General features: G+C 43.4%; 2 protein-coding genes across 5 annotated transcripts in view; one reads left to right on the forward strand and one right to left on the reverse strand.

Annotated features, from left to right (window-relative positions):
* Positions 1-4,810, reverse strand: part of MNAT1 (MNAT1 component of CDK activating kinase) — a 179,457-nt gene extending 174,647 nt beyond the window's left edge. The window contains exon 1 of one of the 2 annotated variants that reach the window (XM_087448411.1): positions 4,638-4,810. In XM_087448411.1, coding sequence (XP_087304537.1) covers positions 4,638-4,726 — 89 coding nt within the window. In that variant the 5' untranslated portion in view covers positions 4,727-4,810. The remainder of the gene's footprint in view (positions 1-4,637) is intronic. The other variant, XM_004426216.2, reaches the window with a different exon arrangement.
* Positions 4,811-12,247: 7,437 nt separating this feature from the next.
* SIX4 (SIX homeobox 4) lies at positions 12,248-24,746 on the forward strand. Of its 3 annotated transcripts, XM_014784280.2 has the most exons (4): positions 12,248-12,344; positions 12,550-13,382; positions 16,132-16,820; positions 20,384-24,746. In XM_014784280.2, exons 1-4 carry the CDS (start codon positions 12,342-12,344, stop codon positions 21,178-21,180), a joined length of 2,322 nt encoding a protein of 773 aa, XP_014639766.1. In that variant the 5' UTR covers positions 12,248-12,341; the 3' UTR covers positions 21,181-24,746. The 3 variants fall into 3 exon arrangements, with proteins under 3 accessions (XP_014639766.1, XP_004426272.1, XP_087304539.1); XM_004426215.3 differs by lacking the exon at positions 12,248-12,344 and having other exon boundaries at positions 12,460-13,382; XM_087448413.1 differs by lacking the exon at positions 12,248-12,344 and having other exon boundaries at positions 12,460-13,382; positions 16,132-16,364.
* The last annotated feature ends 659 nt before the right edge of the window (positions 24,747-25,405 follow it).

The raw sequence follows: 25,405 nt of genomic DNA on the forward strand, positions 1-25,405 counted from the left end.
CAAGCCATGCTGTGGCGGCATCCCATATAAAGTAGAGGAAGATGGGCACGGATGTTAGCCCAGGGCCAGTCTTCCTCAGCAAAAAGAGGAGGATTGGCATGGGATGTTAGCTCAGGGCTGATCTTCCTCACACACACAAAAAAGAACTAGATATAACTGACGCTATCTAATTCAATATGCCTTCAGAATTCTATGAAAGGCACATTTCTTAAAATAGGTGGCCTTGATAAACACAGAAAAAAATTATCCTTTTCTGTAATGAAGACAAAGTTCATATCTGAATTGAAAAAAAATGGAATCCAATCTTCTTTGATGTGTATGCAATGAATTCATTTAGGTGTCTGCTGAACTGAACTGATACATAAGGGAATATGCTTCTTCAAATTCCAGCAGTTAAGAGAAAAAAGTACTTTCATAATGTTTCACCTCTTTTCTCCTTTCTGCTCCTGTATTTTCTCCCATAAACAGTACTTCTAATTAATTTTTCCCTAATCCTATACTTCCTATCTTTTGTGAAGCACTACTCCTACTCACTCTAGGCAAAAAAGGCATTTCTTGCTTTTGCTACTTGAGGACATCAGCAAAAAATAAAGTAAGTAAAATTGTGGGTAGCCAGCATCAAGATGGCCCAGTGACCTCTGCCTCATGGTAGTCACACTCGTGTGTGTAAATACCCTCCCAGGGTGTAACAGAGTTGTTCAAGGTTAACAAATAAAATATAGCAGAAGTGACAGTAATGTCACTTTCATGGTCACATTATTATTAAAGGCTCTTTGGCTTCTGTTCTCTCTCTCATCACTAACTCTGGGAAAAGTCATGTCATCAGTAGTCCTATGGAGGATCCACTGGGAGGAACTGATGCCTCTTGCCAAGAGCCACACAAATGACCTTGGAAACAGATATTCCAATTCCAGACAATGGCTCCAGCAAACCTCCTGAGAGACCCTGAGCCAGAATCACTCAGCTAAGCCACTCTCAGATTCCTGTCCCTCAGAAACTGTGTAAGATGTTTGCTGTTTTAAGCTGTGAAGTTTTGCGATAATTCATTACACAGCAACAGATAACTAGTACAAACAGTAATGCTAAATAATATCTGCTCCTCTTAGACTAACAAGTATATTATAAAAATGCCCAAGTTCAATCCCATGAAATGCATGCTGTACAAACTCAACACACTATCAAATCAGAAGTATTTCATACCAAAATCCATATTTTATTACCTATTAGATAGCAATATTAAAAAAGTAATAATGTCCAATATCAGCAAAGATGTGTGGCAATAAGAATTCCCATACATAATTGTTGGAGGCATAATCAATATAATCTTTATTGAGAACAATTGGGCAATATCTATCAAAATTTAAAAGTCACATACAATTCCACTCCTAGGCATTTACCCTGTGGTTTGCCTGTTATATCTTATGATATACCTGCATAAGTGCTGAGAGAGCGAGCGAGAGAGAGAGAAAGGGAGAGAGGTAGGGAGAGAGACAGGTAGACAGATGTTTAGTGAAAAACTGGAAGTCTAAATATTCATCAAAAAAATTTTGGTTAAACCAATTATAGTATAATTGAATAGTGGATTACCCTCCAACTGTTAAAAATAAAGAGGAAGAGGGGCTGGCCTGGTGGCATAGCGGTTAAGTTCGCACATTCCACTTCGGTGCCCATGGGTTCACGGGTTCAGATCCCGGGCTCGGACCTATCCACCACTTATCAAGCCATGCTGTGACAGGCGTCCCACATGTAGAGAGGAGGGGGATGGGTACAGATGTTAGCCTAGGGCTGATCTTCCTCAGCAAAAAGAGGAGGATGGGGGGCAACAGATGTTAGCTCGGGGCTAATCGTCTTCACAAAAAAATAAATAAATAAAAATAAAGAGGAAGACATAGGGGCCAGCCCCGTGGCGGAGCAATTAAGCGCACGCACTCCACTGCTGGCGGCCCGGGGTTCAGATCCTGGGCACGCACTGATGCACCACTTCTCAGGCCATGCTGTGGCGAAGTCCCACATAAAGTGGATGAAGATCAGCACGGATGTTAGCTCAGGGCCAGTCTTCCTCAGCAAAAAGAGGAGGACTGGCATGGATGTTAGCTCATGGCTGATCTTCCTCACACACACACACACACACACACACACACACACACACACACACAAAAGAGAAAGACATATACACAGTGATTTAGAAAAGATATCCAAGATACACATAATGAAAGAAGGATATATATATATATAATCCCATTTCCATGACAGAACATGATAACAAGTTCATATCAAGAAAATTACCATACGGTCATTATAATTAAAGCTATATTTTCACATTTTATAGTCTCCTGAATTCACTTAAAGACAACCATTATTGTGCAAGTCTGTCATAGTAGGCCAAATAAATCCTGTCTTAATTTCACTTTTGCTTAGCACCCATACCGTCCACAAATAATAATATGATAGCCAATATACCTTGAACAAATACTATGTGACAGAAACTCTACTAAACAGCTCCAAATATTTTACAATTATTTAATCCTCAAACACTGTAATATACGTAGCACTAGTATCTCTATTGTACAGATAAGAAAAACGAGGCACAAGGAGTTAGTAATTTGCCCAAAACCACAGAGCCTAAAAGTGTAAAGAATTCAAAATCAGAAATTTGTTCTCTCAGCCAATACCCTATAGTCCTTTATCCATTTTCTTCATATTTCAAGCCAAAAAGGGACTATAAAACATCTATATCTGACAGGTGGGCAAATAAACCAAAATAAATGCAACACCAGAATGATTTAAACAATTCTTAACTCTTATGAGAAAACAAAAAGGACTGAGGACACAACAAAAGCAATTTCTTTCTTTCTTTCTTTTTTTTTGGTGAGGAAGATCAGCCTTGACCTAACATCCGTGCTAATCCTCCTCTTTTTGCTGAGGAAGACCTGCCCTGAGCTAACATCTATTGCCAATGCTCCTCCTTTTTTCTTTTTCCCCTTTTTCTCTCCAAAGCCCCAGTAGATAGCTGTATGTCATAGTTGCACATCCTTCTAGTTGCTGTATGTGGGACCTGGCCTCAGCATGGCCGACAAGTGGTGCGTCTGTGGACGCCCGGGGTTCCGAACCCGGGCCGCCAGAACCCGGGCCGCCAGTAGCGGAGCGCGAGCACTTAACCGCTAAGCCACCGGGCCGGCCTCGGCAATTTCTATTTAAAAATAAATATTTTATAATTGTCTAATAAAAATGTCATTTATTCCACTGAAATCACATAATCTTCCCTTACTGGCTAATTTCTACTAGGCAGGAATTTCTTCCAGTAAATTACATTTAGTATTCTTCCAAAAAAGCAAATTTCCTTTCCTTGAGCACCAACTGTAACAAACCTGATACAGGAAACTGAAAAGAAACTGTACAAAATATCTGTAAAAACCTAACAGTCTACATACAATGTTTGCCTCACTTCCCTTTTCCATGCATTCTCCTTGATTACTTTTACCTTATTTCTAATCTTAAACCATTCAATCACAGCTCTACTGTATGTCCTTTACTGGGTAAAGCAAAGAAAAATAAAGACTAATATGAAAAAGGGACCAATTAAGTTAATAAATCCCATTACAATCATTGTAACTACAACTAATACGATTTATGCTTACCCAAAGACCTTGTCTACCACACTGTAGACCATCAAACATTTTTTATCTATCAGAAATCCCAGAGAAACTACAGGAATATAATATATGCTCACCATAATATAGCACCTTACATCCCAAAGTGCTTTATACAACCACCCTCACTGAACCACATCTGACCATAAAAATGTGGTAAGGAAAACTGACCAATTCCTGCACTTATTCTTAAAAATACACAAACTCAACCGCCCTCCTTCCCCCTCTCCCCCCGCCCCCCAAAAAATGGGCGTTCTACAGTCAGAAATCCTGTGTTCCAATTCTAGCAAGGCCCACTTGATAAGGGACCTTGAGCAGTCTCGGTTTCCTTCCCCGTGAAATAGGAATGATACTAGGACCTACTTCCTGGCCCTGTTGTGGGAATGAAGTGACATAATTCACGATAAAGCGCTTAGAACAGTGCCTGGCACATAATGTGCACTCAATAAATGCCAGTCGTTATTACATCTCCAAAATTAACTGCCTCGAGTCTGGATTTTCTCCCTTTTAGGGATGAGAATCTAACCAAACTCCATCAGGACAAACTGGCAAATGGATGGGGTTTTCAAATTAACTCATCCAATAAACAGCAGCAGTATATACTCAACAGTAATTTGTTTTCAGAGCACTTTCATTCTTTTCAATAAAAACATTTCGCGTGAAATTAAACACTCCGACGCCCCACGCTTTTAACCGGCGATACGTCTGGACCCAGCTGACCAGGCAGCATGGAAACACAGCCGAGGTTTTCACGGGCTACGCGGGGGAGCCTGACAAACTGCTGGGGACCGCAGTCCCAAGCAGGCCGGAGCGGCTCAGGGCCAGGGGCCACCGCGCGTCCACAGAAACAGCGTTGCCTTGTCCCCTTTTTCTCCCCGGCGTCGAGACTAACGACGCCCTTTCCCCCGAGCCGAGGCCCAGCGTCTGCCGGCTCTCTCCGCCCACCCTGCGGGTCTCCCCCAGGGAACCCACTGTCCCCCGACTCACAGAGTGTGTCCGCACACGTTCACCATCAGCTTCAAGGAGGGGTTCCGGTACTTGGTGGTCTTACAGCGGGGGCAGCCCTGGTCGTCCATGGCGCCTTTTCTCCTCGGGACTCTCTGACGCCTGCTGCAGCCGCAGCCGCAGCCTCCTCCAAACCCCCTCAGACCCGACGCCAAGCAAGTTCCTACCAACAGGCTTTCGGCTGGGACGGTCCCTTTGCAAATGAGCACCGGCCGGGGGAGAGGCGCCGCAGCACAAACGTTCCGGCAGCCAGTTTTCCGGTCCGGCCGGTCTTAGCTTCTGTATGCCAGCACAATAACTTGGATTTCGGCGGAGGGATTTTAAAAAGGCAAACTGTACACAAAGCCTCAACTCTATGCTCCTAGCTGTATTTTTCAAGGAACTGTGTCACAATTAGGAACACAGTAGATTCCATCTTGTTCTGTCTGGAAACATTCCCATGATTTCAAAGATTTATGCCCCGGGTACATACTCGATAATTCAGACTAGTATTTTATTTTGAACAATTTGATAGCCTGTGCTTTATACTTCTCCTTTATACTTGCACAGTCATGCAAGCACAGAAAATACTAGGCATTCGCAGATATAAAGTTTGGAATAGTTATCTAGAACGAGAGTCTCTGCAACCAACCTTAAATATTACAGATTCTCACTAAATGTCAGGATATTTCTATAAATAATATCTGGCATCTGCTCTGCAGAGAGCTGCTTTCTTCAAGACTGTCAAGCGTGCTTCATAGTGTCACCTGGCCCTAATACCTCTTACCACCTCCCGTCAAAGGAGTATTTATTTCCCCAAATACTGGGGGCGGGGGGGGGGCGGCAGATCACACAAGAATATACACTTTATTTCAGCAATTCTAAGATCTGAGAGCCTGAATCTCTTTGGAAGTTGTAAGCCACGTTCCCTGCATTTATCAAGGCTGCAAAGTGAAGTCTGTAAACAGCTGTATTAGATAATAAACCCCTCCCACTGTGAGGGAAACGTCTTATTCATCTCCATAAACAGAATTTGTTGATACTTATTGAATAAGTAAATGAAGAATGAATGAATGACCATAGTGGTGTAACGTGAACATTTTTTATGGCAAGTATTATCTTGTAATCTAACCTAAACTCCATCAGGAGAAGTGGGCATGCAGACAAAGTTTTTCTAATCAACCCATCCAATGAATACCAGCTATATACACTCATAGTAATTTTAACTTTTCGTAGCACTTTTGTTCTTTTCAATAAAAACATAGAAAAGAACATTCCAGCTCCTGACTTTCTTAAACAGTGAACCCAGCAGTTAACCCACAGTATGGAAATACAGTTGGGATTTCCATGGGTTTCACAGGGGAAGCCTGACAAACACCTGGATACCACATCTGGGAACCAGCAGACCAAAGCAGGCCAGAGCAGTGCAGGACCTTATATTAGTATGTAGACATCTGGGAGTCACCTAATAAATAATTCATGTCATCTGCTTGATCATATTATTGTTCATTAGAGGAGCTAACCAAATGTAAATTTACTAAAATAGGCAACACCAAATGCTGTGCTGACCTGGAGGCTTACGATGCTGCTGTTGTCTTATTGAAAGAGACCACATCCAAAGCAGTTACATGACTCAGAGGGAAGCTCGCTAAGAATAAAGGCAACTTTTAGCATCTTTATATTTTAACAGAACAAGAAACTTCTGGCGAAAGAGTAAATATGGTCAGTGAGCAAATAAAATTTTTAGCCAATACTACATTTAGAAGTCATCCATTAAATTGGCATTATTGTTTATTACCACCAGGACTCTTTTAATCAGGTCTTTGAACAGGAGACCCCAAGCACTTTGTGAAGTGAATTGCTTTTCCTTTTTCCCAAACCTTGAGATCAAGGCAAAGAAAGCACTGAAGATTGTGGAAGGAAACATTGCTACCAGCTTTATCCTTTTCTCAGGTTGGAAACTACTCTCAGAGAAGCATGATAGCAACAGCTGACTTGGAACTCTATCAGATAAGCATTGATAGAGCTAGAGGCAGCAGAAAGTAGTGCTTATACATTTGGCCCCTGGCACCAAGAGAGCTGGTTTCAAGTGCTGGCTTCATCATTTACTAGCTACATGACCTCCGGCCTCAGTTTTCCCCACTACCCATTGAGGATAATACTTGTAAAGATTAAATGAGATACTTCATTTAAAGTGCTTAACACAGTACCCAGCACAGAGTAAAAGCCCAACAACTTTTAGCCTTTATTAATAGCAGTATGAGTAGTATTAGCAGTAGTAGTGTCTAAGAGGCAGTGTGATGTAATGGGAAGAACCTGGCCTTCTTTTAAATCAGACAGACCTGTTTTGGGGCCAAATGTCTTACCCTCCCTTACCTCAGTTTCCTTCCTCCATATCATACACTTCACAGGGTTGTTGTAATGATTAAATTACCTAACATGTACAGAAATAAAGGCCCTACTACAATGCCTCATACATAATAGGAACTCTGAAAGGTACACCATTATTACTGGGGTTCACTAACAGAGAATGGTCGGAGAGCTCTGAGGAGCAAAGCACTGACAGCACCAGACTTCCGATTCAAACAGAACCTCAGCCTTTGTAAAAACTACCAGACTATCAAGTTTCCTACATTTCTGAAGACAGCTGCATCCCAACAGTGGACCAATTGAGCCCATTATTTCTCTTCCCAAATCTGCTCATCCTCTAGCATTCCCATCTCAGTTAAGAGTAGAGTCTACCTCCCCAGGCCAGTGTTTCTCAAATGCAGACCCTCCTTTCCAGCCCCAACGCTATGGACCCAGGTTGGGCTCTCCACATCTGTAGGGGAGATTTATTGTTCTGTCCCCTGAGGAGGGACAGCGTCCCTCCCCCTTCTTAGGGAAAACAGCTCCTCCCCCACAGGCCTCTGTGGTTCTAATGGGCCTGCCAATTGCAATGCTGGCCCTCTGGCTTAGGGGTTGACATCCAACCCTTACCGGACCAATCAGAGATCTTCCTTAGAATTTTTCAAATCGGCAGTAAGGGAAAAGCAGCGGAGCCTCTTGAATGAAACTAGAAAATGTAAGCTGGGAACTACTGGGGGCTATGGTTCCAACCTCCTGGGGAAAGCCCCTTTGAAAGACTAACTGGATGAGAGAGGCAGAGGCAAGCGAAACAGGACAATAGGTCTTCAAGTCCAACCAGCCGCATTCCTGCTCTTCACGTTGCTTGGTGTCATGATCCAATAAATTCATCTTTATGCGTAGGCCAGCTCACAGGGGGTTTCTGCCTCCTGGGGAAATTCATATCACTATAAAAAGGCGAGAATGCTGCTACAGCTGGGAGACGCCTAGAACCTGGCACGCACTCAGTCTCTGCCAGGATCTTTTGCCTCCACTATCACCCGTGAGACTCACTCACTAGGTCACCTTCCCTCTCACCGACTGCTCATCAGCGTCCTCCACAGGCAGATGGCTTGGTCACTGAGAACTCCCAAGCATTACATCTAAGGTTTCTTCCACCAGTCTTACCTCTTTTCTTCATGCAAGTTTGAAAAACCCTAGAAAAGAATTCTGATTGTTTTGGTTTGGGGTACGTGCCCATTCCTGGACCAACTAACTGTGGCCATGATTATTACACACAGACAAAGCCACTGTACAGGGACCACTGTGTCCACCACACCACAGTAAACTGAGCATTTCATTCAAAGCCCTTCACAATTTGTTCCCAACATGACTTTTAAGTTAATCTCCCACCACATACCTACATAAAACCCACACTCCAGACACACTGAATTACTCAATATATTCAGAAATATACCACACACCTTCATGACTCCATGCTTCACTCATTTTGTTCCCTCTGCCTCTAGTGAACTCTATCCTTGTCCTCTCAAAATTCTTGTCCTTAAAGGCCCAGCTAAAAATCCACTCTCCATTGCCTTCCTCCTCTCAAAAGTAGTCTCTTTATCCTCACTACTCCCATACACTGTATTGTATTTACTTACCAATAGGTCTTATCTCCCCCACCAGATTTTAAGCTCCTCAGGGTCAGAGACTACAATATATTCATCTTGCTACCCTTCCGTACCTAATGCAATACCTTGTACTTAATCAGGACTCAATAAATGTTTGGAAATGAATGATCCTTCAGAAATGTTGACTACATATCATCAACCATTGGGCACTAAATAACAATGGAACACCTCCTCTACCTGGGAGATTACTTTAGAACCCAACTTCCTGAATAGTACCAGTACATAAGCTTTCTGAAATAGAAAGAACTCACCAAGATACAGTTATATGGCCTTCCCTCTATCTTCCAGAGAGCCAAGTCAGCCTTGAAAAAGGAAATCTCCATTCTTGGTGGCAACACCATTAAATACATTCAAGCAAAGTGTAACATTTTGTGCTGATCCAGATTTTCTTCAACACACTAAAATGGCAAAAGATTTCCATATACTCCCATCACTATCTTCAGGTAGGAAGGAAAAGATACAGAAACAAGCCGCTTGGTTTTCACTCTCACACAGCCCCAGCCTCAACTCTGTTTTCCCAAATCACAATACAGCTTTAGACTGCATGTCAGCACCGCAGACTCAGTGTTCACAGCGTGCCAGACATAGGAAGTAGAAGCAAGTATTCATCAATTTTACAAATCATTTGGCAAAACTAGTGCTCTGAGATTAACTCCACACACCCTCAAGTCTGGTGTTCCATTCCAGTGTAGCTGACCATGTTTGAGAGTAGGACTTCCAGTCCACTTTGAATTGCTGCCAGAATGAGCGAAGTTCAGCCTGCTACAGAAATCGGGAGTCTGGTGTTAGACTTCACTTCTGGTCCTACGGGAATCTCCCGGAGCTACAGAGTACCAATGTAGCTCCAGGCTACAGATATCGTAAAAGGCCACTGCTGCTTCTACATAATCTGTTGAACTTGGTGCTCTACAGGCAAATATACAGAAGACATGCAGAAACCCAACACATGGTTTTCCAAGTCAATGCACTAAATCTGGTTGATAGCCTGAAGACGACTCCTATGGCCTGAACTTGGATAGCCCTATAATATGCCAAACGAATTTTCATTAGGTATCTACGACTGAAAAGTTTCCTACTTTGCACTACCAGGAGGAAGATAATAAACATTTACAAAGATTAATTACGTGCCAGGTGCTTTTTGGCACGTCTTAGCTCATTCAGTCCTCACAACAATCCTGTCCACTTTTTATAGTCAAGTAGATAATACATGGCAGAGCTAGGATTAAACTTGTGTCTAGCTAGCTGATCCACAAATCCTCATCCTTTCTACTAAACCCCACTACTTCCTGTCTACTTTGCTCTGATAAAAAGCTTTAAAAATTCAAGGCACTAAATGCAATGTGGTATCCTGGACTGGATCATGTAAGAAAAGATAGACATTAGGGGAAAAACTAGTGAATCCAAATAAAGTCTAGACTTTAGTTAATAATATTGCACCAATGTTAATTTGTTTGGTCAAATGTATTATTATAATGTAAGATGTTAACATTAGGTGAAACTAGGTAAAGAGTAGGTGGGAACTCTCTGTACTCTTTCTGTGACTTTCCTGTAAGTCAACATTATTCTAAAATAAGAAGTATGTTTTTAAAAATTCAAGGAAGTTATGAATCTCACATATTGTCCTGAAGCTTGATACCTAACTGGATATTTCCAATGAGGTGGAAACACATGGTCTTTTCTAAGATTATGAATTGTAAATCTACCAGAGATGTCAGTGCTGGCTTCAACAGGGTAGTACACAAGCAAGTTAAGTCCAAAATCAAATAACATCTTGGTTGACCAGCAATAAATGCAGCCTGTCCACAAAAAAGAAAACCTCACCAAGCTGATCATGACGGCAGGTGACCTAACCAGCTGCTTCATCACATGCTGAAGTAGGCAGTTGCGGGTAATTGGGGAGCAGAAACAATACAAGGCCACCCTGAAGTAAAGGTTAGGATGATGTCATTAAAATGCTGGATTTTGAGAAAGAGCACCAGCAGGCGGACCCAAATGACCCACAGTAATCAGAAAAGCACAGGGTGCCGGCCCGGACCCGGTGGCACAAGCGGTTAAGATCGCGTGCTCCGCTGTGGCGGCCCCAGGTTCGCTGGTTCGGATCCCAGGCGCACACCGAGGCACTGCTTGTTTAAGCCATGCTGTGGTGGTGTCCCATATAAAGTGGAAGAAGATGGGCACGGATGTTAGCCCAGGGCCAGTCTTCCTCAGCAAAAAAAGAGGAGGATTGGCAGATGTTAGCATAGGGCTGATCTCCTCACCAAAAAAAAAAAAAAAAAAGTTTTGGGCCAGCCCCGTGGCTTAGCAGCTAAGCGCGGGCGCACCGCTACTGGCGGCCCGGGTTCGGATCCCGGGTGCACACGGAGGCACCGCTTCTCCGGCCATGCTGTGGCCGCGTCCCACATACAGCAACTAGAAGGATGTGCAACTATGACATACAACTATCTACTGGGGCTTTGGGGAAAAAAAAGGAGAAGGATTGGCAATAGATGTTAGCTCAGAGCTGGTCTTCCTCAGCAAAAAGAGGAGGATTAGCACGGATGTTAGTTCAGGGCTGATCTTCCTCACAAAAAAAAAGAAATTAAAAAAAAAAAGAAAAGCACAGATGGGTTCATTCTTTTTCGAGTTAAGACCTCATGCAAACCATGAAGGAAAGACAAAACTGCAAACAGCAGCAGACTCCACCCCCAGGCACTTCTTAAACCAAAGGGCAGTCTTCCCTCCGTCTATGCTGTGGAAAGGGCTGCTGATCCCGCATTGAACTCCTCCAAGACACTTGCACATGGAGATGGTGTTTCTACCAGGAACATCATCTCAAAAGAACTATTCATATACTTACATAAAAAATGTCCAGAAAGACTTAAATTTCCATACTGTTATTATAATCTAAAGCTTAGATCTATTCCACTCTACTCATCCAGGATAAACATGGTTAAATATTTTGTATGCTTAGTCGCATTATGTTCAACTTAGGCTGCCAGCCCTCCTGGTGACTTCAGGTTAAGCATATTTTTTGAAGGCTTCTTGTGTTTGTCTTCTCAGTGAGCTATTTATACCGCTCATTTTAAGGTTTTCAAGCATTTTTCTCCCTTTGGAATTTTAATTTACTGTAAATGCTTCCCCCTTAGAACATTCCCTAGTGCCATTCAACTCTTGACTCTTTTGAATACAAAATCCTTGATAAAGACATGAGAAAGAGGGGTAAAGGGAAGTAGGGAGATACTAGAGAACCTTCTGAATTGTCCTCTTTGAAATTTTGTCATCTGGACGCTGAGGGTGGATTCTTTGTTAAAAGTTTAGCATCCAGATCTTAAGGCCACACAATTAATATTCCCTCTGGAATGTACGGACTCTCTTTGAAAGAGTCTGTTGTCCAGCTTTCAGGCCACATTAGGTAATTTCCCGCCCAGGAGCAAGGCCTGAAAAGAATGTCGGTGTTTTCCTTCAGGTATAGGTGCCTGGGGGTCAGGGGGAGAGAGAAAGGCAAAGGGTGGAGTGAGAGGCGGGTGATCGACAGGGAAAGAAACGGTGTCTCCTCCTCCCTCTGAATGCGAAATAGCCAATGAGGTGGCGCGGCCGGGCCGGCCGGGCCGCCAGTGCCATATAGTATGCAGCAACCCGAGGAGTCACGTTGGGGGAACGGCAGAAAGCAGCTATCCTTTTACACTACTTTGCTCTAGCAGCTATCTTAATGGTGACTGCGTGGCCGGGGGGAAACCTGATCGGCCAGATCCAGCCGAAACCGGGAGGGAGGGAGTGGGCTTTCCGGAGGGAGGGAGGGGGAGGGAGACGAAGAAGGAGGAGTAACAGAGGGGGAAAGAAAGAGGAAAAGTGCGAGGGAGTGAGGGAGGGAGGAAAATAAACAACAAAAAATGTCCTCTTCCTCCCCCACCGGGCAGATTGCAAGTACGGCGGACATCAAGCAGGAGAATGGGATGGAAAGCGCCTCGGAAGGGCAGGAGGCGCCCCGAGAAGTGGCCGGGGGCGCGGCGGCGGGGCTGAGCCCCCCGGCTCCAGCCCCTTTCCCCCTGGAGCCGGGGGACGCCGCGGCCGCCGCCGCCAGGTTGAGCGGAGAGGAAGGGGTGGCGGCGGCGGCCGGAGCGACGGCGGATCAGGTACAACTCCACTCGGAACTTCTGGGCAGGCACCACCACGCCGCGGCCGCCGCCGCCGCGCAGACCCCACTGGCCTTCTCGCCCGACCATGTCGCCTGCGTGTGCGAGGCGCTGCAGCAGGGGGGCAACCTGGACCGCCTGGCCCGGTTCCTGTGGTCCCTGCCCCAGAGCGACCTGCTACGTGGCAACGAGAGCCTGCTGAAGGCGCGGGCGCTGGTGGCCTTCCACCAGGGCATCTACCCCGAGCTCTACAGCATCCTCGAGAGCCACAGCTTCGAGTCGGCCAACCACCCGCTGCTGCAGCAGCTCTGGTACAAGGCGCGCTACACCGAGGCCGAGCGAGCCCGCGGCCGGCCGCTGGGCGCCGTGGACAAGTACCGGCTGCGCAGGAAATTCCCCCTGCCCCGCACCATCTGGGACGGCGAGGAGACGGTGTATTGTTTCAAGGAGAAGTCGCGCAACGCGCTCAAGGAGCTCTACAAGCAGAATCGCTACCCTTCGCCCGCCGAGAAGCGGCACCTGGCCAAGATCACCGGCCTCTCCCTCACCCAGGTCAGCAACTGGTTCAAGAACCGCCGGCAGCGCGATCGGAACCCCTCGGAGACCCAGTCCAAAAGGTGAGCGCCAACTTTCCTCCTCCTCCCCCTTCCTCTCCCCACCCCCTTCCCCGCTTTCTTTTCCTCCAAGTGCTCGCAAACATGGCGCTTACCTTCCCCACCAGCCTGGTCCGGCTGCCCACCTCTCCCCGCCCCCCACCTCTCTCCCCGACCGGGGGAGGGGGGGGGCAGCAGTGGCGAGGGGCGGGGGAGCCTCCCTCCTTACCCTCCCCCTCTCCCCCCCAGAAGTTTCTGGTCGCCCGCCCAGGTCTCAGTCCCCGCCTCCACCTCGGCTGGTCACTGCTGCCCGGTTTCCCACCCCCATCCCGCTGGCTTTGAAGTTGCCACTCTCTCCTGGGTTCTGGCGGGGCGAAGGAGCGAGTGTAGGCTCCGGAAAAGCCGCTCTTGCTGCTGCCCGAGGCCCGCGGAGGTTGGCAGCGCCGGCCGGGGTCTGCACCTCCGCGCGCTCTGCACCTCCGCGGGGTCCCACCGGCCCGGCGCGCACGCGCTCCCCGACCCCAGGGTTCGGCTGCCCCCCGGGCCCGCGCTCCAGGTCGCCGTGGCCTCTGGAGGGAGGAGAGTGTTGGTGGGGGCGGGCAGCGCAGAAGGGGGTCTGCGGACGTCGAGGTTTTATATGACAGAGTTAATCATTCACCCTGCCCTCTGTGCTTCCCTGCGCGGCCGCGGCAACGTGGGCTGTTGGTGCGGCTCGGCTCTGCCGTGTTTTGAAACCTGATTCTGAACTCCTTCGGATCAGATTTCAGAGCGGCCAGGGTAGCGGGGCTGGAGGGCTGCTTCCTCGGCCCCGGACACTGCGTGGCTTCCTCCTGGTGGTGGTGGGGGGGGGGCAGACTGGCAGAAGGCGCACAGCGGGAAAGGAGTGGTGGCGCTATCAACTCCGCACCTCCTGGAGCGCCCACCCTGGCGGGTTTGAACTTTTTGACTGGCAGGTTTATTTCCCCAATTGGTAGAAAATATCGGGTTTTTCTGCCTCTCTTGTGCGTCCTCCCGAGTCAGACACCTGGGGCGTGTGTGTCTGTGTATTGTTAGGCGAAGTAAAGTAAGGATAAGGTCGCCTAAAGAGATGGTGTCTCCGGCCCCGCGGGGATAGGAGAGAAAGAATCCAAAAGCAGCTCGAAGGTTCTACTCGGGGAAGGAATCTGGGAGCCGGGGAGCCCGCCCGGGCCGGTGAAGGTGATCGCCGGGCGCACTCCAGAGCCCGCCGTGGCCCGCTCCTGCCGCTCCTGCCCCTGCGCTCCTGCCGGGGCCCGACGGCTGCGGCCCTCCTCGCCCAGGGCAGGGAGGGAAGCGCTGTGCCGGAGCCGGGCCGCACGGTAACCAAAACAGAACGCGCGCCGCGACCTTCCTGCACCCTCCCGCAGACTTGCGGGAAGACCCAGAGGGGGCGCATTGGTAACGCCACGCCACCTGCCCCGGCGCCCGCTTGTGGCCACTGATCCCGTCAGCTCGGAGCCGCGACGGAATCCGCGGGGCCGGGGGCAGAGGGTGGGGAGCGGTCGCAGCGCACAGGCCAACTGCCCTGCAGCCTCCGCTCCCCAGCCGGGCGCGTGCCCCGGGTCTCCCTCGCCACACTCTGCTTGCTTCTCCCCCCTCAACTCCACACCCCCGCCCCCAGCCCAGTTGTCTGGTTTAGGCCCCTCTCCGGATCTACCTCCCACCCGCACCCCCGGTGAGTCACCCTCGCAGACGGCGACGGCGGCTCAGCCTCAGCTCGTAAATCAAAGTGCTTTCTGCGCTCCTGGCCCTGCAGCCCAAAGCCCGGGTAATCCCCTCCCCTCGGCATGAAAGCAGACCGACCGCCGGGCACTGCAGGGATGTCGGGTCCTCTGCTGGGCCAAGTCCCGCCGCACTTCCAAACTGCCTCTGTCCTACTCCCCCTCTCTCCCCCGCCCAGCCGCAGACCAAATGGGAAACCCCCAGCACACTCCTCCCGGGATGTGGTATTTCCCCCTAAGTCCGGGAGCTGAGGAACACAGTCCAACAGAAGGACTGAGGGTGCTGGGGAAGGGGTCTGATAGTTACAAGACCGCTGTGACCCACACCCTTTTCCTCCCACCTCACCAGGGCACTGGATGATGTATGTTAAATAGGCCCCTATGGCTTCCTTTGGATTCAAAGGCGACTGCTCATAACGGTTCTTGGGTTGAAAGTGCCTTTCCTACAACAAGGACAGCCACTTTGTCGAATGAGAGAGTTGTCAGGCTGGTGGAGTAGAAGGTTGGGAGCAGGTGAGAAAATGGTCTCTTAACTAACTGGCAAACAAAACTGAACACGTCCCACGTCCTGCTCTATGGCAGTTTCGTTTACCTCCAAAATCACACTAATCTGAATTGGTTTGAGGGGAGGAGACGGAGTTCCCCAACAGGAAAGACCGACCACCTCAGTTAATGAGTTTTTTCTATGGTATAGGTAGCAGCATATTTAACAGTAAGGAAATAACTTCAAAGTTGTAAAGCGTATATACAATTCTCCTGTGAATCGTATTAGCTGAATTTACATCTTCCAGATCTCTGGACTTGCCCTGAGTTTATTAGTAGTAAAAATGGTTGGGGTATGAGAGTTCATCTTCCCAGATTCTCTGGTCAGAATCTGCGGAAGGGCCTCATAGCTTAAATAGGACTAAAAGACTTCCTAGGGTGCTTTCCTTAGATACTGCCTTTAATGGGGTTAGAGGCTGGTTTTCCAAACAAATGGCAATATGTAGAATGTCATCCCCCTGACCTCCTGTCTTGATTTCCCCTCTGTACAGTGAGTCAGATGGCAATCCTAGCACTGAAGATGAATCCAGCAAGGGCCATGAGGATTTGTCTCCTCATCCACTCTCCAGTTCTTCCGATGGTGTCACCAGCCTCAGCCTTTCCAGTCACATGGAGCCAGTATATATGCAACAAATTGGAAATACTAAGATATCATTAAGCTCTTCTGGAGTTTTGTTGAATGGAAGCTTGGTACCTGCAAGTACTTCGCCTGTCTTCCTTAATGGTAATTCTTTCATTCAGGGACCCAATGGAGTTATCCTTAATGGATTAAATGTGGGAAATACACAGACAGTGTCATTGAACCCACCAAAAATGGCATCAAACATAGTGAGCAATGGTATATCCATGACTGACATACTGGGGTCTACCTCCCAGGATGTGAAGGAGTTCAAAGTCCTCCAGAGTTCTTCAGCTAACTCAGCAGCCACCACCTCCTACAGCCCCAGTGTCCCTGTGTCCTTCCCGGGGCTGATACCCAGCACTGAGGTGAAAAGAGAAGGCATTCAAACAGTGGCTTCCCAGGACGGAGGCTCTGTAGTGACTTTTACTACACCAGTGCAAATTAACCAGTATGGCATTGTCCAGATCCCCAATTCCGGAGCAAACAGCCAGTTCCTTAATGGGGGCATTGGATTCTCTCCACTGCAGCTGCCTCCTGTTTCAGTGGCAGCTTCACAAGGTAAAGTCTCATTTAGTACCATAATGCACCAGTGAATGTTTCAACCAGCTGCTGTAAATGACGCATTTGGTGAACACTATAGATAGAAGTTACTGTTCAGGGACCTTATTGGCTGCCACAGCTGCAGAATAGCCTTGATTTGTTTCTCCTTCTTCACAACACCCATGTCATATCCACCTTGCTTGGTTCCCTGGCATCATAGGGATGGGCTTTCATTTTCCTAACAACTGAATGGAAAAATACAGTTCATAGCAAGTCTTGCCAGTTCTACAATTACAGAAATATGATGTCAATTGGTGCTTACAAAGTAACCCATTGCTTGACATTTTAAGATTAAAAATTAATAATATTGCTAAGAACACAAAATTAGTCGAGCAGTGTGTACAAAATGTGTACACTTTACCTAAGCATTATTTATTTGACCAAAAAGTGTTTTAGAAGAGCAGGCTACATGGATGTTAGCTCAGGGCTGATCTTCCTCACAAAAAAAAAAAGAAGAAGAAGAAGAGCAGGCTAAAAAGCTGGATCATTGTGTTTGATTCATGTTCCTTCTATAATTAAGACCTGAAGGAAAACCAGAGGAATATGTGATTAGGTGTCTATTGCTCTGCGTGTATGCTGGTCCCCATATGGGTGGGTTTATTTATAAAGGCAACTGTAAGCTTTATTTTTGTGGCTTTACTAAAGGCAGTCTACTCAAGAAAGCACTAATCTGAAATTCGGGAAACCTGACCCTGATAATGCCAGTTCTTCACTGACTCGAAGCAAGTCTGGATGGCTCTCTGTCATTTTCTCCATATAGAAACAGGAATGGGTAGAATGGCAGTGGAGGTCGCATAGCCCCCTGAATTCAGGAGTGGGAGATGTTAATGCATGTTTGCCTTCCTCTAAGCAAATCTGAGTCTTAGATTTTTACCAAAACAAAATAAGTAATTGTTTGCCTTAAAGATCAGCTTCCTGTAAAATGGTTTTATCAAAAGAAAAAAAAATCAGTTTATGCACAGCTCTTTTGTGTTCATGACTATGGTTGGCTTCAGCTTATTTGAGGCATTGATGGAAAAATTGTTGTGGAGTAAATTTCATTCTGTACATTTGTTTCTCTTTAGGTAAAATGGTAGTAAAGCACAAATAGTCCTGCAGCATACTATTTATTTCTTCCTTGTTTCAGGCTATGGAAAAGATTAAGCTAAGTCACTATCCAACATAGGTCAAAAATATGAAAACCACAGGGAAAGCCAAAGTACTTAGTTTTATAATAATTTAATGTGGATCTAACCCCTTTTCTCTCTTTAGGAAATTTCCAAACATTTTCCAAATATTTTAAAGACAACACATTTGAATAAAAAGCCTGATACGTACATTGGGGGAGGAGAAAAGCAGAAATATTTTTCTCACATGTAAACTAGAAAAGTTCCACCATAGAAAATTATTACAAACTAATAGCTAATTATAAAAACGAGACATTTAATATAAATAAGACTAGCATTTTTAGTTAAAATAGCTAAGATCAAATGACAGAGCTGTCAATCCTTAGACTGTCTGGGTGAGTTGAAGGCATAAGTTTAACCAGATGGGTCCAGGAAGCAACATTCCTTTATAGTAATTGTATGTTGCAGTTCTCAATAAAGCATTTGGGGATTCAGCCTTTCTCAAAAACAGATACCCAGCCTTTTTAAAAAATGTCTAGACAAAGTAGATTATCTTTCTATAGTTGGGATTTACATGGAAAAGCAGAATCTCTACATCTTTTACTCACTTTACAATCTGAGAAAATAAGGGTTTTTTTTCTTACCATTATTACAAAGTTATACGTTGCACCTATATCATTTTTCAATTGGATTTTTTTTAACTGATTTTGAAATTGGATTTTTTAACTCAATTTATAATTCAATTGCAGTTATACTTAAATATCATAGTTTTAGATCACATCTGCTTTTCCCTCTTCATGTATATATGTTATAATTTCTATACATTCAGAAATATTTTATTTATATTTAATAGCAATTGGGGAAAATATCACATCTATTGTGTTATTTATGGCTCTATCAAAAAATAGCCAATCATTTTGTTCACATATACTTTGGCAAACAGTTTCACAAACACATATACACAACAAAATAAACATCTATTTCAAATGTTTTTTGCTACAGTTTAGCAGCCAGCAGGAATTTTAAAGCATACCTAAGTTGAAGTCACACATTTTCAAATAAAAGCCTTTTTCTTGTATTTGACCTGGAACAAACATTTATGTTAGAGGAGGGTCCAAACATACATAGAAATGTTTTTCTTAACACCAGGAGTTCCATGATGAGTACTTTCTAGTGAGTAAATTTTTTTATAGGTCAAATATAGTGTTTTCATTTTCTTTTTTTTTTTTTTTCCATTTAAAGACATTCCTGTGCATTTATGGTGCTTCAAAATGTTTGGAAGACATATAAACAGCACTGTGACATTTATTTATCAATATAGGTAGTAATATAATATAATATATATAATATATATATAATATAATAATTATTCTAATAATTCAAGAACGGAAATGTTTTAGGTGAATTACCTTTAACCTTGGGCTGTTTTCTCAAAATAATAAAGAGTTTACTGGACAGCTAATTCAAGATCAGGGAATTATTCTGTCACAAAACTCCCCCGAGTCCATCTTTCCTTTAATGGCAAGATAATTGCCATCATTTCACTGTGCCTGTGTAAAGACTCAGAAAGAAAAGGGTTTTATTTAATGGTGGGAGTGGGGGGAGGGTCTAGTTTGTCTACATTGTCTGAGTTAACGTGATTTGAATATCTCAGCTTCCTACTTATGTTTCTTTTTCTACTTCTGGTCTCTACAGACCATTATAATGAGAGCCTCAAAAGATACAGACCTTTTAGAGAAGCATTAGCTCTGGTTCTTTGTGTTAATCTCTATTTTAAAAAGCACATTTCGTTATTATTAATTCTTCCTATCACTACACTGAAAATTCAGAACTGGCACAACAAAAGAAAAAAAAACATCCTGAATGTTTTGTTGACTTGACATTACTTTGTGGTTAGTTTGGTGAAAGTTTACAACTTGTCTGTACAGGTTTACATGGTTAAGTTTAAGCCCCAGGGTAACTCATTTTATGTGGTATTTTCTACATTTCCATTTATATTTTATGTCAGTTACTGAGCTTGCCCTGAACAAAGGCATTCTGTGTTGCATTTGGGTATTCTAGTTCTAACTGGCAGAGCTAGCAGTAACTATCAACTAATTGAGAGATATCAAGTCAGTAATAATAAACTAGAAACGACTGAAATTAGAACTTGGAAAAGATTTTTTTTTCGCACTTGGTTTCTAAATCAGTAGTTCTAACTCCTCCTTGGTCATCAGAATTACTCGAGGAGTTAAAAATACACCTGTTCTAGGACTTACGAGTCAGGTTCTCAGGAGTGGAGCCTGGGAATCTGTAGTTTTAAGTGCTCAAGGTTAAGATTCTGCTGAACCTGAGAAAAATCATGTGTGAAAAAAGTTGCTTTTTTCCTTTCCTTATCAATTCTATCAATGATAATCTGTACTTTATTTTTTGTAGGTAATATTTCAGTAAGTTCAAGCACTTCAGATGGGAGCACATTTACAAGTGAGTCCACCACAGTCCAGCAAGGAAAGGTTTTCTTGAGCTCTCTTGCTCCCAGTGCGGTGGTATACACTGTTCCTAATTCAGGCCAGACTATAGGATCTGTTAAACAAGAGGGCTTGGAGAGGAGCCTCATATTTTCTCAGTTGATGCCTGTCAATCAGAACACACAAGTAAGTGCAAACCTGTCTCCTGAAAATATCTCGGGGAGTGGCCTCCATCCGCTGGCCTCCTCGTTAGTTAATGTATCCCCGTCTCACAATTTTTCCCTGACTCCCCCTACCCTACTGAATCCCACCGAGCTAAACCCTGACATTGCTGATAGCCAGCCAATGTCTGCACCTGTGGCAAGCAAATCTACTGTGACATCTGTCAGCAACGCTAACTATACAACTCTTCAGAACTGTCCCCTTATTACCGGTCAAGAGCTATTGTCAGTCCCCATGGCCCAGGCTGCCCTTGGGGAAATCGTTCCTACAGCTGAAGACCAGGTGGGTCACCCCTCCCCAGCAGTACACCAGGATTTTGTCAGAGAACATCGTTTGGTTCTGCAATCAGTAGCTAACATAAAAGAGAATTTCTTAACAAATTCTGACAGCAAAGCAGCGAGCAATTTAATGATGCTGGACTCCAAATCCAAGTATGTCCTAGAGGGCGTGGTCGAGACTGCCTGTGAAGACCTGGAAACAGACAAAAAAGAGCTTGCCAAGCTCCAAACTGTCCAACTGGATGAAGATATGCAAGACTTATAAACTTTATTTCCCTTTTTTTTTTTTCTGGCATCAACGGGCAAATCTTTTTATGAAGCCCTGAGGACATAGAGCATTTTCCCATTTAAAGGGAAACACTAGTTTTGCAAGTAAATGCATCAAGAGACTTCGGATTGATCTGCATGAAGATCACAGTTAAATATACAGGGGTAGAACTGCATTACTGCAGCCTTTTTGTTCACGTATGTTCTCTTTTAAATAGATGGAGACAAAGGAACAAGATGAAATATATCAAGTCAAAGTGTATCGTTTGGTTCACTTACTATGATTCTAAGGTCAAATGGAACTTGCTAAATAGTTTTTTAAGTTAAAAATGTATACACCTAACAAAATTAAAAATCGCTACAGAGCATTAGAAACAATACAATTCTTTTTGTTTACTTTTACTCCGTGGGCATTGATAAGGTTAAGAAGCATAAATGGTACTCCACACTATTCTAAGGGTATATTTTTTTGAATATATGCATTTCTGTTTTTAAGCATTTTTGTGAAAGTCTTAGTTAGTCTCTACACATTTCCAAATGTGATTGCTTCTAGTTCAGTGTGGCTGAGAAAGTTTGCAACTCCACTAAAAACTCTGAAACAAACTTCAGTATGAGTGTAAATACATTAGTTCTATAACCAAGGATTTGAGTAATTACAGTGAATTTTATTTATGCTATATATGTTTCTCATACTTCAGACACTATGAACTGAAAAGAAAAATGTCTTCTTACTGTTTAATTTATTTTTATTGTTTGAACAAACAGGAAGTGAACATAGTTATTTCCAACAAAGCGTTACTTTTTGTAGCATTTTAAAAGTGATGATTTTTATCAGGAGTCTATTAAGGTCAATATTAATAACACTGAAACAGGAAATCTAACTCCCAATATTGGAATTTCGGTACTTTTTTTTCACATCTTTGCTCTTTATTTGGCAACTCTCTGATTCATTTAAATGTGTTTTCTATAGAATTCTATGTGCCTTTTTACCTTGTGGCCTTTTTATTATTCTTACTAAGGTACAGAAGTGTCAACAGAAGCACTGATGGCTCTTTTTCACTATCTAACAGGGTTAATTTCACCACAGAATTGCTTTAAATCCAAAGAACTTAAGTTTCACTTATATTATTATGTATAATGTTTATGATGCAAATGGATGAACAACTAATTATTGTTGATGCTTTTCATTACAATGAAAATAACAATTATAGACTACCATGTAAAATCAATTCTGTAAGCTGTGAAAACAACCATTTTAAAGTAAGGACAGCATATGTAAATTCTGTTGAGCAGAATTCTGTCCTGTTGAAACTTAGTTCTAAATGTTTTGAATCAGTTGTTACATTATGACATATGACTGTTTGCACTATATTATCATGTCTTCTTTAAAAGTAAATTTTTGGGTTTCTGTAAGAAGCTTGTTTGATAATGTTGTGAGCTGTGGTTATAGTTTTTATCAGGACTTTGAACACAAGATGTAATAATGCAAATACACTTACATAGTGAGTAAACTCTCTGGTATCTGAAAAGAAGAAAAGTGAGAGAATGATCTCTTCAGAGATGACTTAAAGTTGTTGAACATAAAGATGTTACCACATCTTGCTTTCTTTAAGATCAGAACAAAGGGTCCACCCCAGATCGCTGCATGCCCGTCGCTGAGCATGTTGAATAAGGGCCATAGAGGATTTAACTTTTGTTGTTATTACAGATGGAACTTGCAGGCATAGATGAAGAGCCCTGTGAAGAATTCCTCTCCCATCATTTTGATAAAGAACTTAGATGCCATTTTCCATGGAATTAGTGAATGTTCCTAAACTGCTGAAACTACATGTTTTTTGTTCTGTTTTTTACAAAATCAGGTGTTTTATTAGAGTTCTCTTTCACTCCAACACTACTTATACAGCTTGTTTTTTTCTTTGGGTGTATGCTGATCATGTTACTGAGATTAATTACATGGTTCTATAGGGTAGCTTACATGAAAATGATGTTTTCCACTTGATTGCTACAAATATCAATCGTTTGTTAATTATTTAAAAATACCCATCCAATAAGTGAGATGGGACGGTTTATAAAGTTTATATATAACTGGAGAAGTTTTATATGTCTTCCAAAAACGTAAGCCTCTCTTTTATTCACAGTTCTTCCTCTTTTCTCCCTTAAGAAAAAGAAAAGATAGCACAAAACTTAAGACTTACCTAGGAAATCCATTCGTAGTCCCAACATGATGTAATTATACCCCTGCAATTACTCCAGGTAGCTATATAATATACCAGGTAAGAATCAATGCACATTATACAGAACTTATTGTTCTTTTCTATTCTTTCAGTAAAATAGGGCCAGTTGGTATGTAGTCCATATATATGTGAATGAAATAAGATAAACCCCATGATCTCCTTGCACAGAATTGCAAATATGTTTTGCAATACCAAGGGCCAGACTCAGAACCCTTGGAGTTCATGTGGCAGAATTTCTCTCTTACATAAACCAATGCTTGAAGATGCTGCATATGACCCTCTAATGATCCCCAAAGAGGAATGAGAATAGGGGTAAATAACTCCCTGCGAACCCCAACCCCTGCTGCTGGCTGTGGGATTTTTGGTGTAAGCCTATCTATGCACTCTGTCAGCCAGAATTTGGCATTTAGCTCTTGGTGACAGCTAGTAAAAGACAGTCTCGTTTAAAGAGAAGGTGCATTTGTTCCTCAGTCAAGCAAGAGCACCTGTGTTGTACTGCTTTATAGCTCATGTATATTTATAGTAATGAAAAGACTGACTTGTACACACATTTCAGTGCCTTTCCTGTGTTATGAAAGGCAGGTAGACGTTATAGTCATAGATGAAAACCCATAGTTAAATTGCACACTGACCTTAAAACTCTCTGTATATGCCCTTGCATCTTGCATGTTAAAAGTTGGATTATTGGGTGTGTGTTGCAGCCTGTCCTGCTACATGTTAGACAAGTGTGCATTAGTACATAGCCAGAAGTTCTTCATTCTTTAAAATGTTTTTGACAGATCATCTCATCATAAATAATTCAGGAAAACTGGGGGGAAAAGAAATACATTTTACAAAAGATGTTTCAAAGTCTTCCTAGAACTTAGATGATAGAGCCTAACAGTTATTTTGTATCTAATCGATACATTTCATGTTAATTTAATATTACCACCATACATTTTATTAATCAAAATTGTATAGCATATGACTCGTTTGGCTTTCAGGGTTCTCAAAAAAATTTTATTCTTTTGTTGCATGTACTGTATGTTTAGAGGCAACCAGTTATACACTCGATATGGTTTTACTGTGCCTTACACAAAGAGAAAATAGACAGAATGTATATCACGGGGTGGGGTAACAGAGTCTTTACTGCACTGTTAGGTGATGGCACACAGAGCATGTCCCAGAACATTTCTGTGCTGAATTACCCAACCAAAGAGATCTCAAGTATGTATGTTGTACTGTAATAGGGGTTTATGCCTGGACAATTAAGTGTTTTATTTGTTTTCTGAAATGATGTGAACTTATTTTTCTAAACACTATGCTAAATAAACTTTATATTTATACATAACTTGTATTAAAAACATTATTTATCCCTGGAAAAGCGGAGAAGAGTAGGGAAAATGAAAAACAAAAACCCACGCGAACATTTCCTAGGCTGGCAAATATAAGGACAATAGGAGTTGTTTTGGAAAAATAATTTCTGTTGGTCTTTGTACAAAATTATGCAAGTTTGTACTGCAAAGTTATGTGTAAAGCATACTCAGAGCTAAGTGATTAGATTTCATCCTTAAAGGAAAGAAATGTGTCTTATTCATTTAGGTGTCCCAAAATCTGAATCTAGTACTGCATAAGGTTTAATAGAATTAAAGTGAAATATCCAAAGACCCTTCCATTCCCAACTTTATGGAAAGAGCTCAGTATACCCCATCTTTAAAGCACTCCCATTAGCCAAAGTCTCGTTACACCACACTTGGGTCCGCCAGTGGTTTGACTTAGAGTTATGGACGGAGCTGCATTGCTGAGTGTAGAAGACCTGGCCTTGGGACAGTTTGGTCCTAACTTTAAAATTACATGACATCTGAATTTGTGCACCTCCCACGCAAAATGAAAAGGAGATTAGATAAAGTAGATCAGGATCAACTGTATAATTCTATTACAAAACAAGTTAAAGCCATCAAATTAATTTCAGATATGATGTCTAGACTTTTTATATTCTTGTCATTCATT

Source organism: Ceratotherium simum, chromosome 24, assembly GCF_057802395.1.
Source record: "Ceratotherium simum simum isolate JZ-2026a chromosome 24, ASM5780239v1, whole genome shotgun sequence".
Lineage (NCBI taxonomy): Eukaryota > Metazoa > Chordata > Mammalia > Perissodactyla > Rhinocerotidae > Ceratotherium > Ceratotherium simum.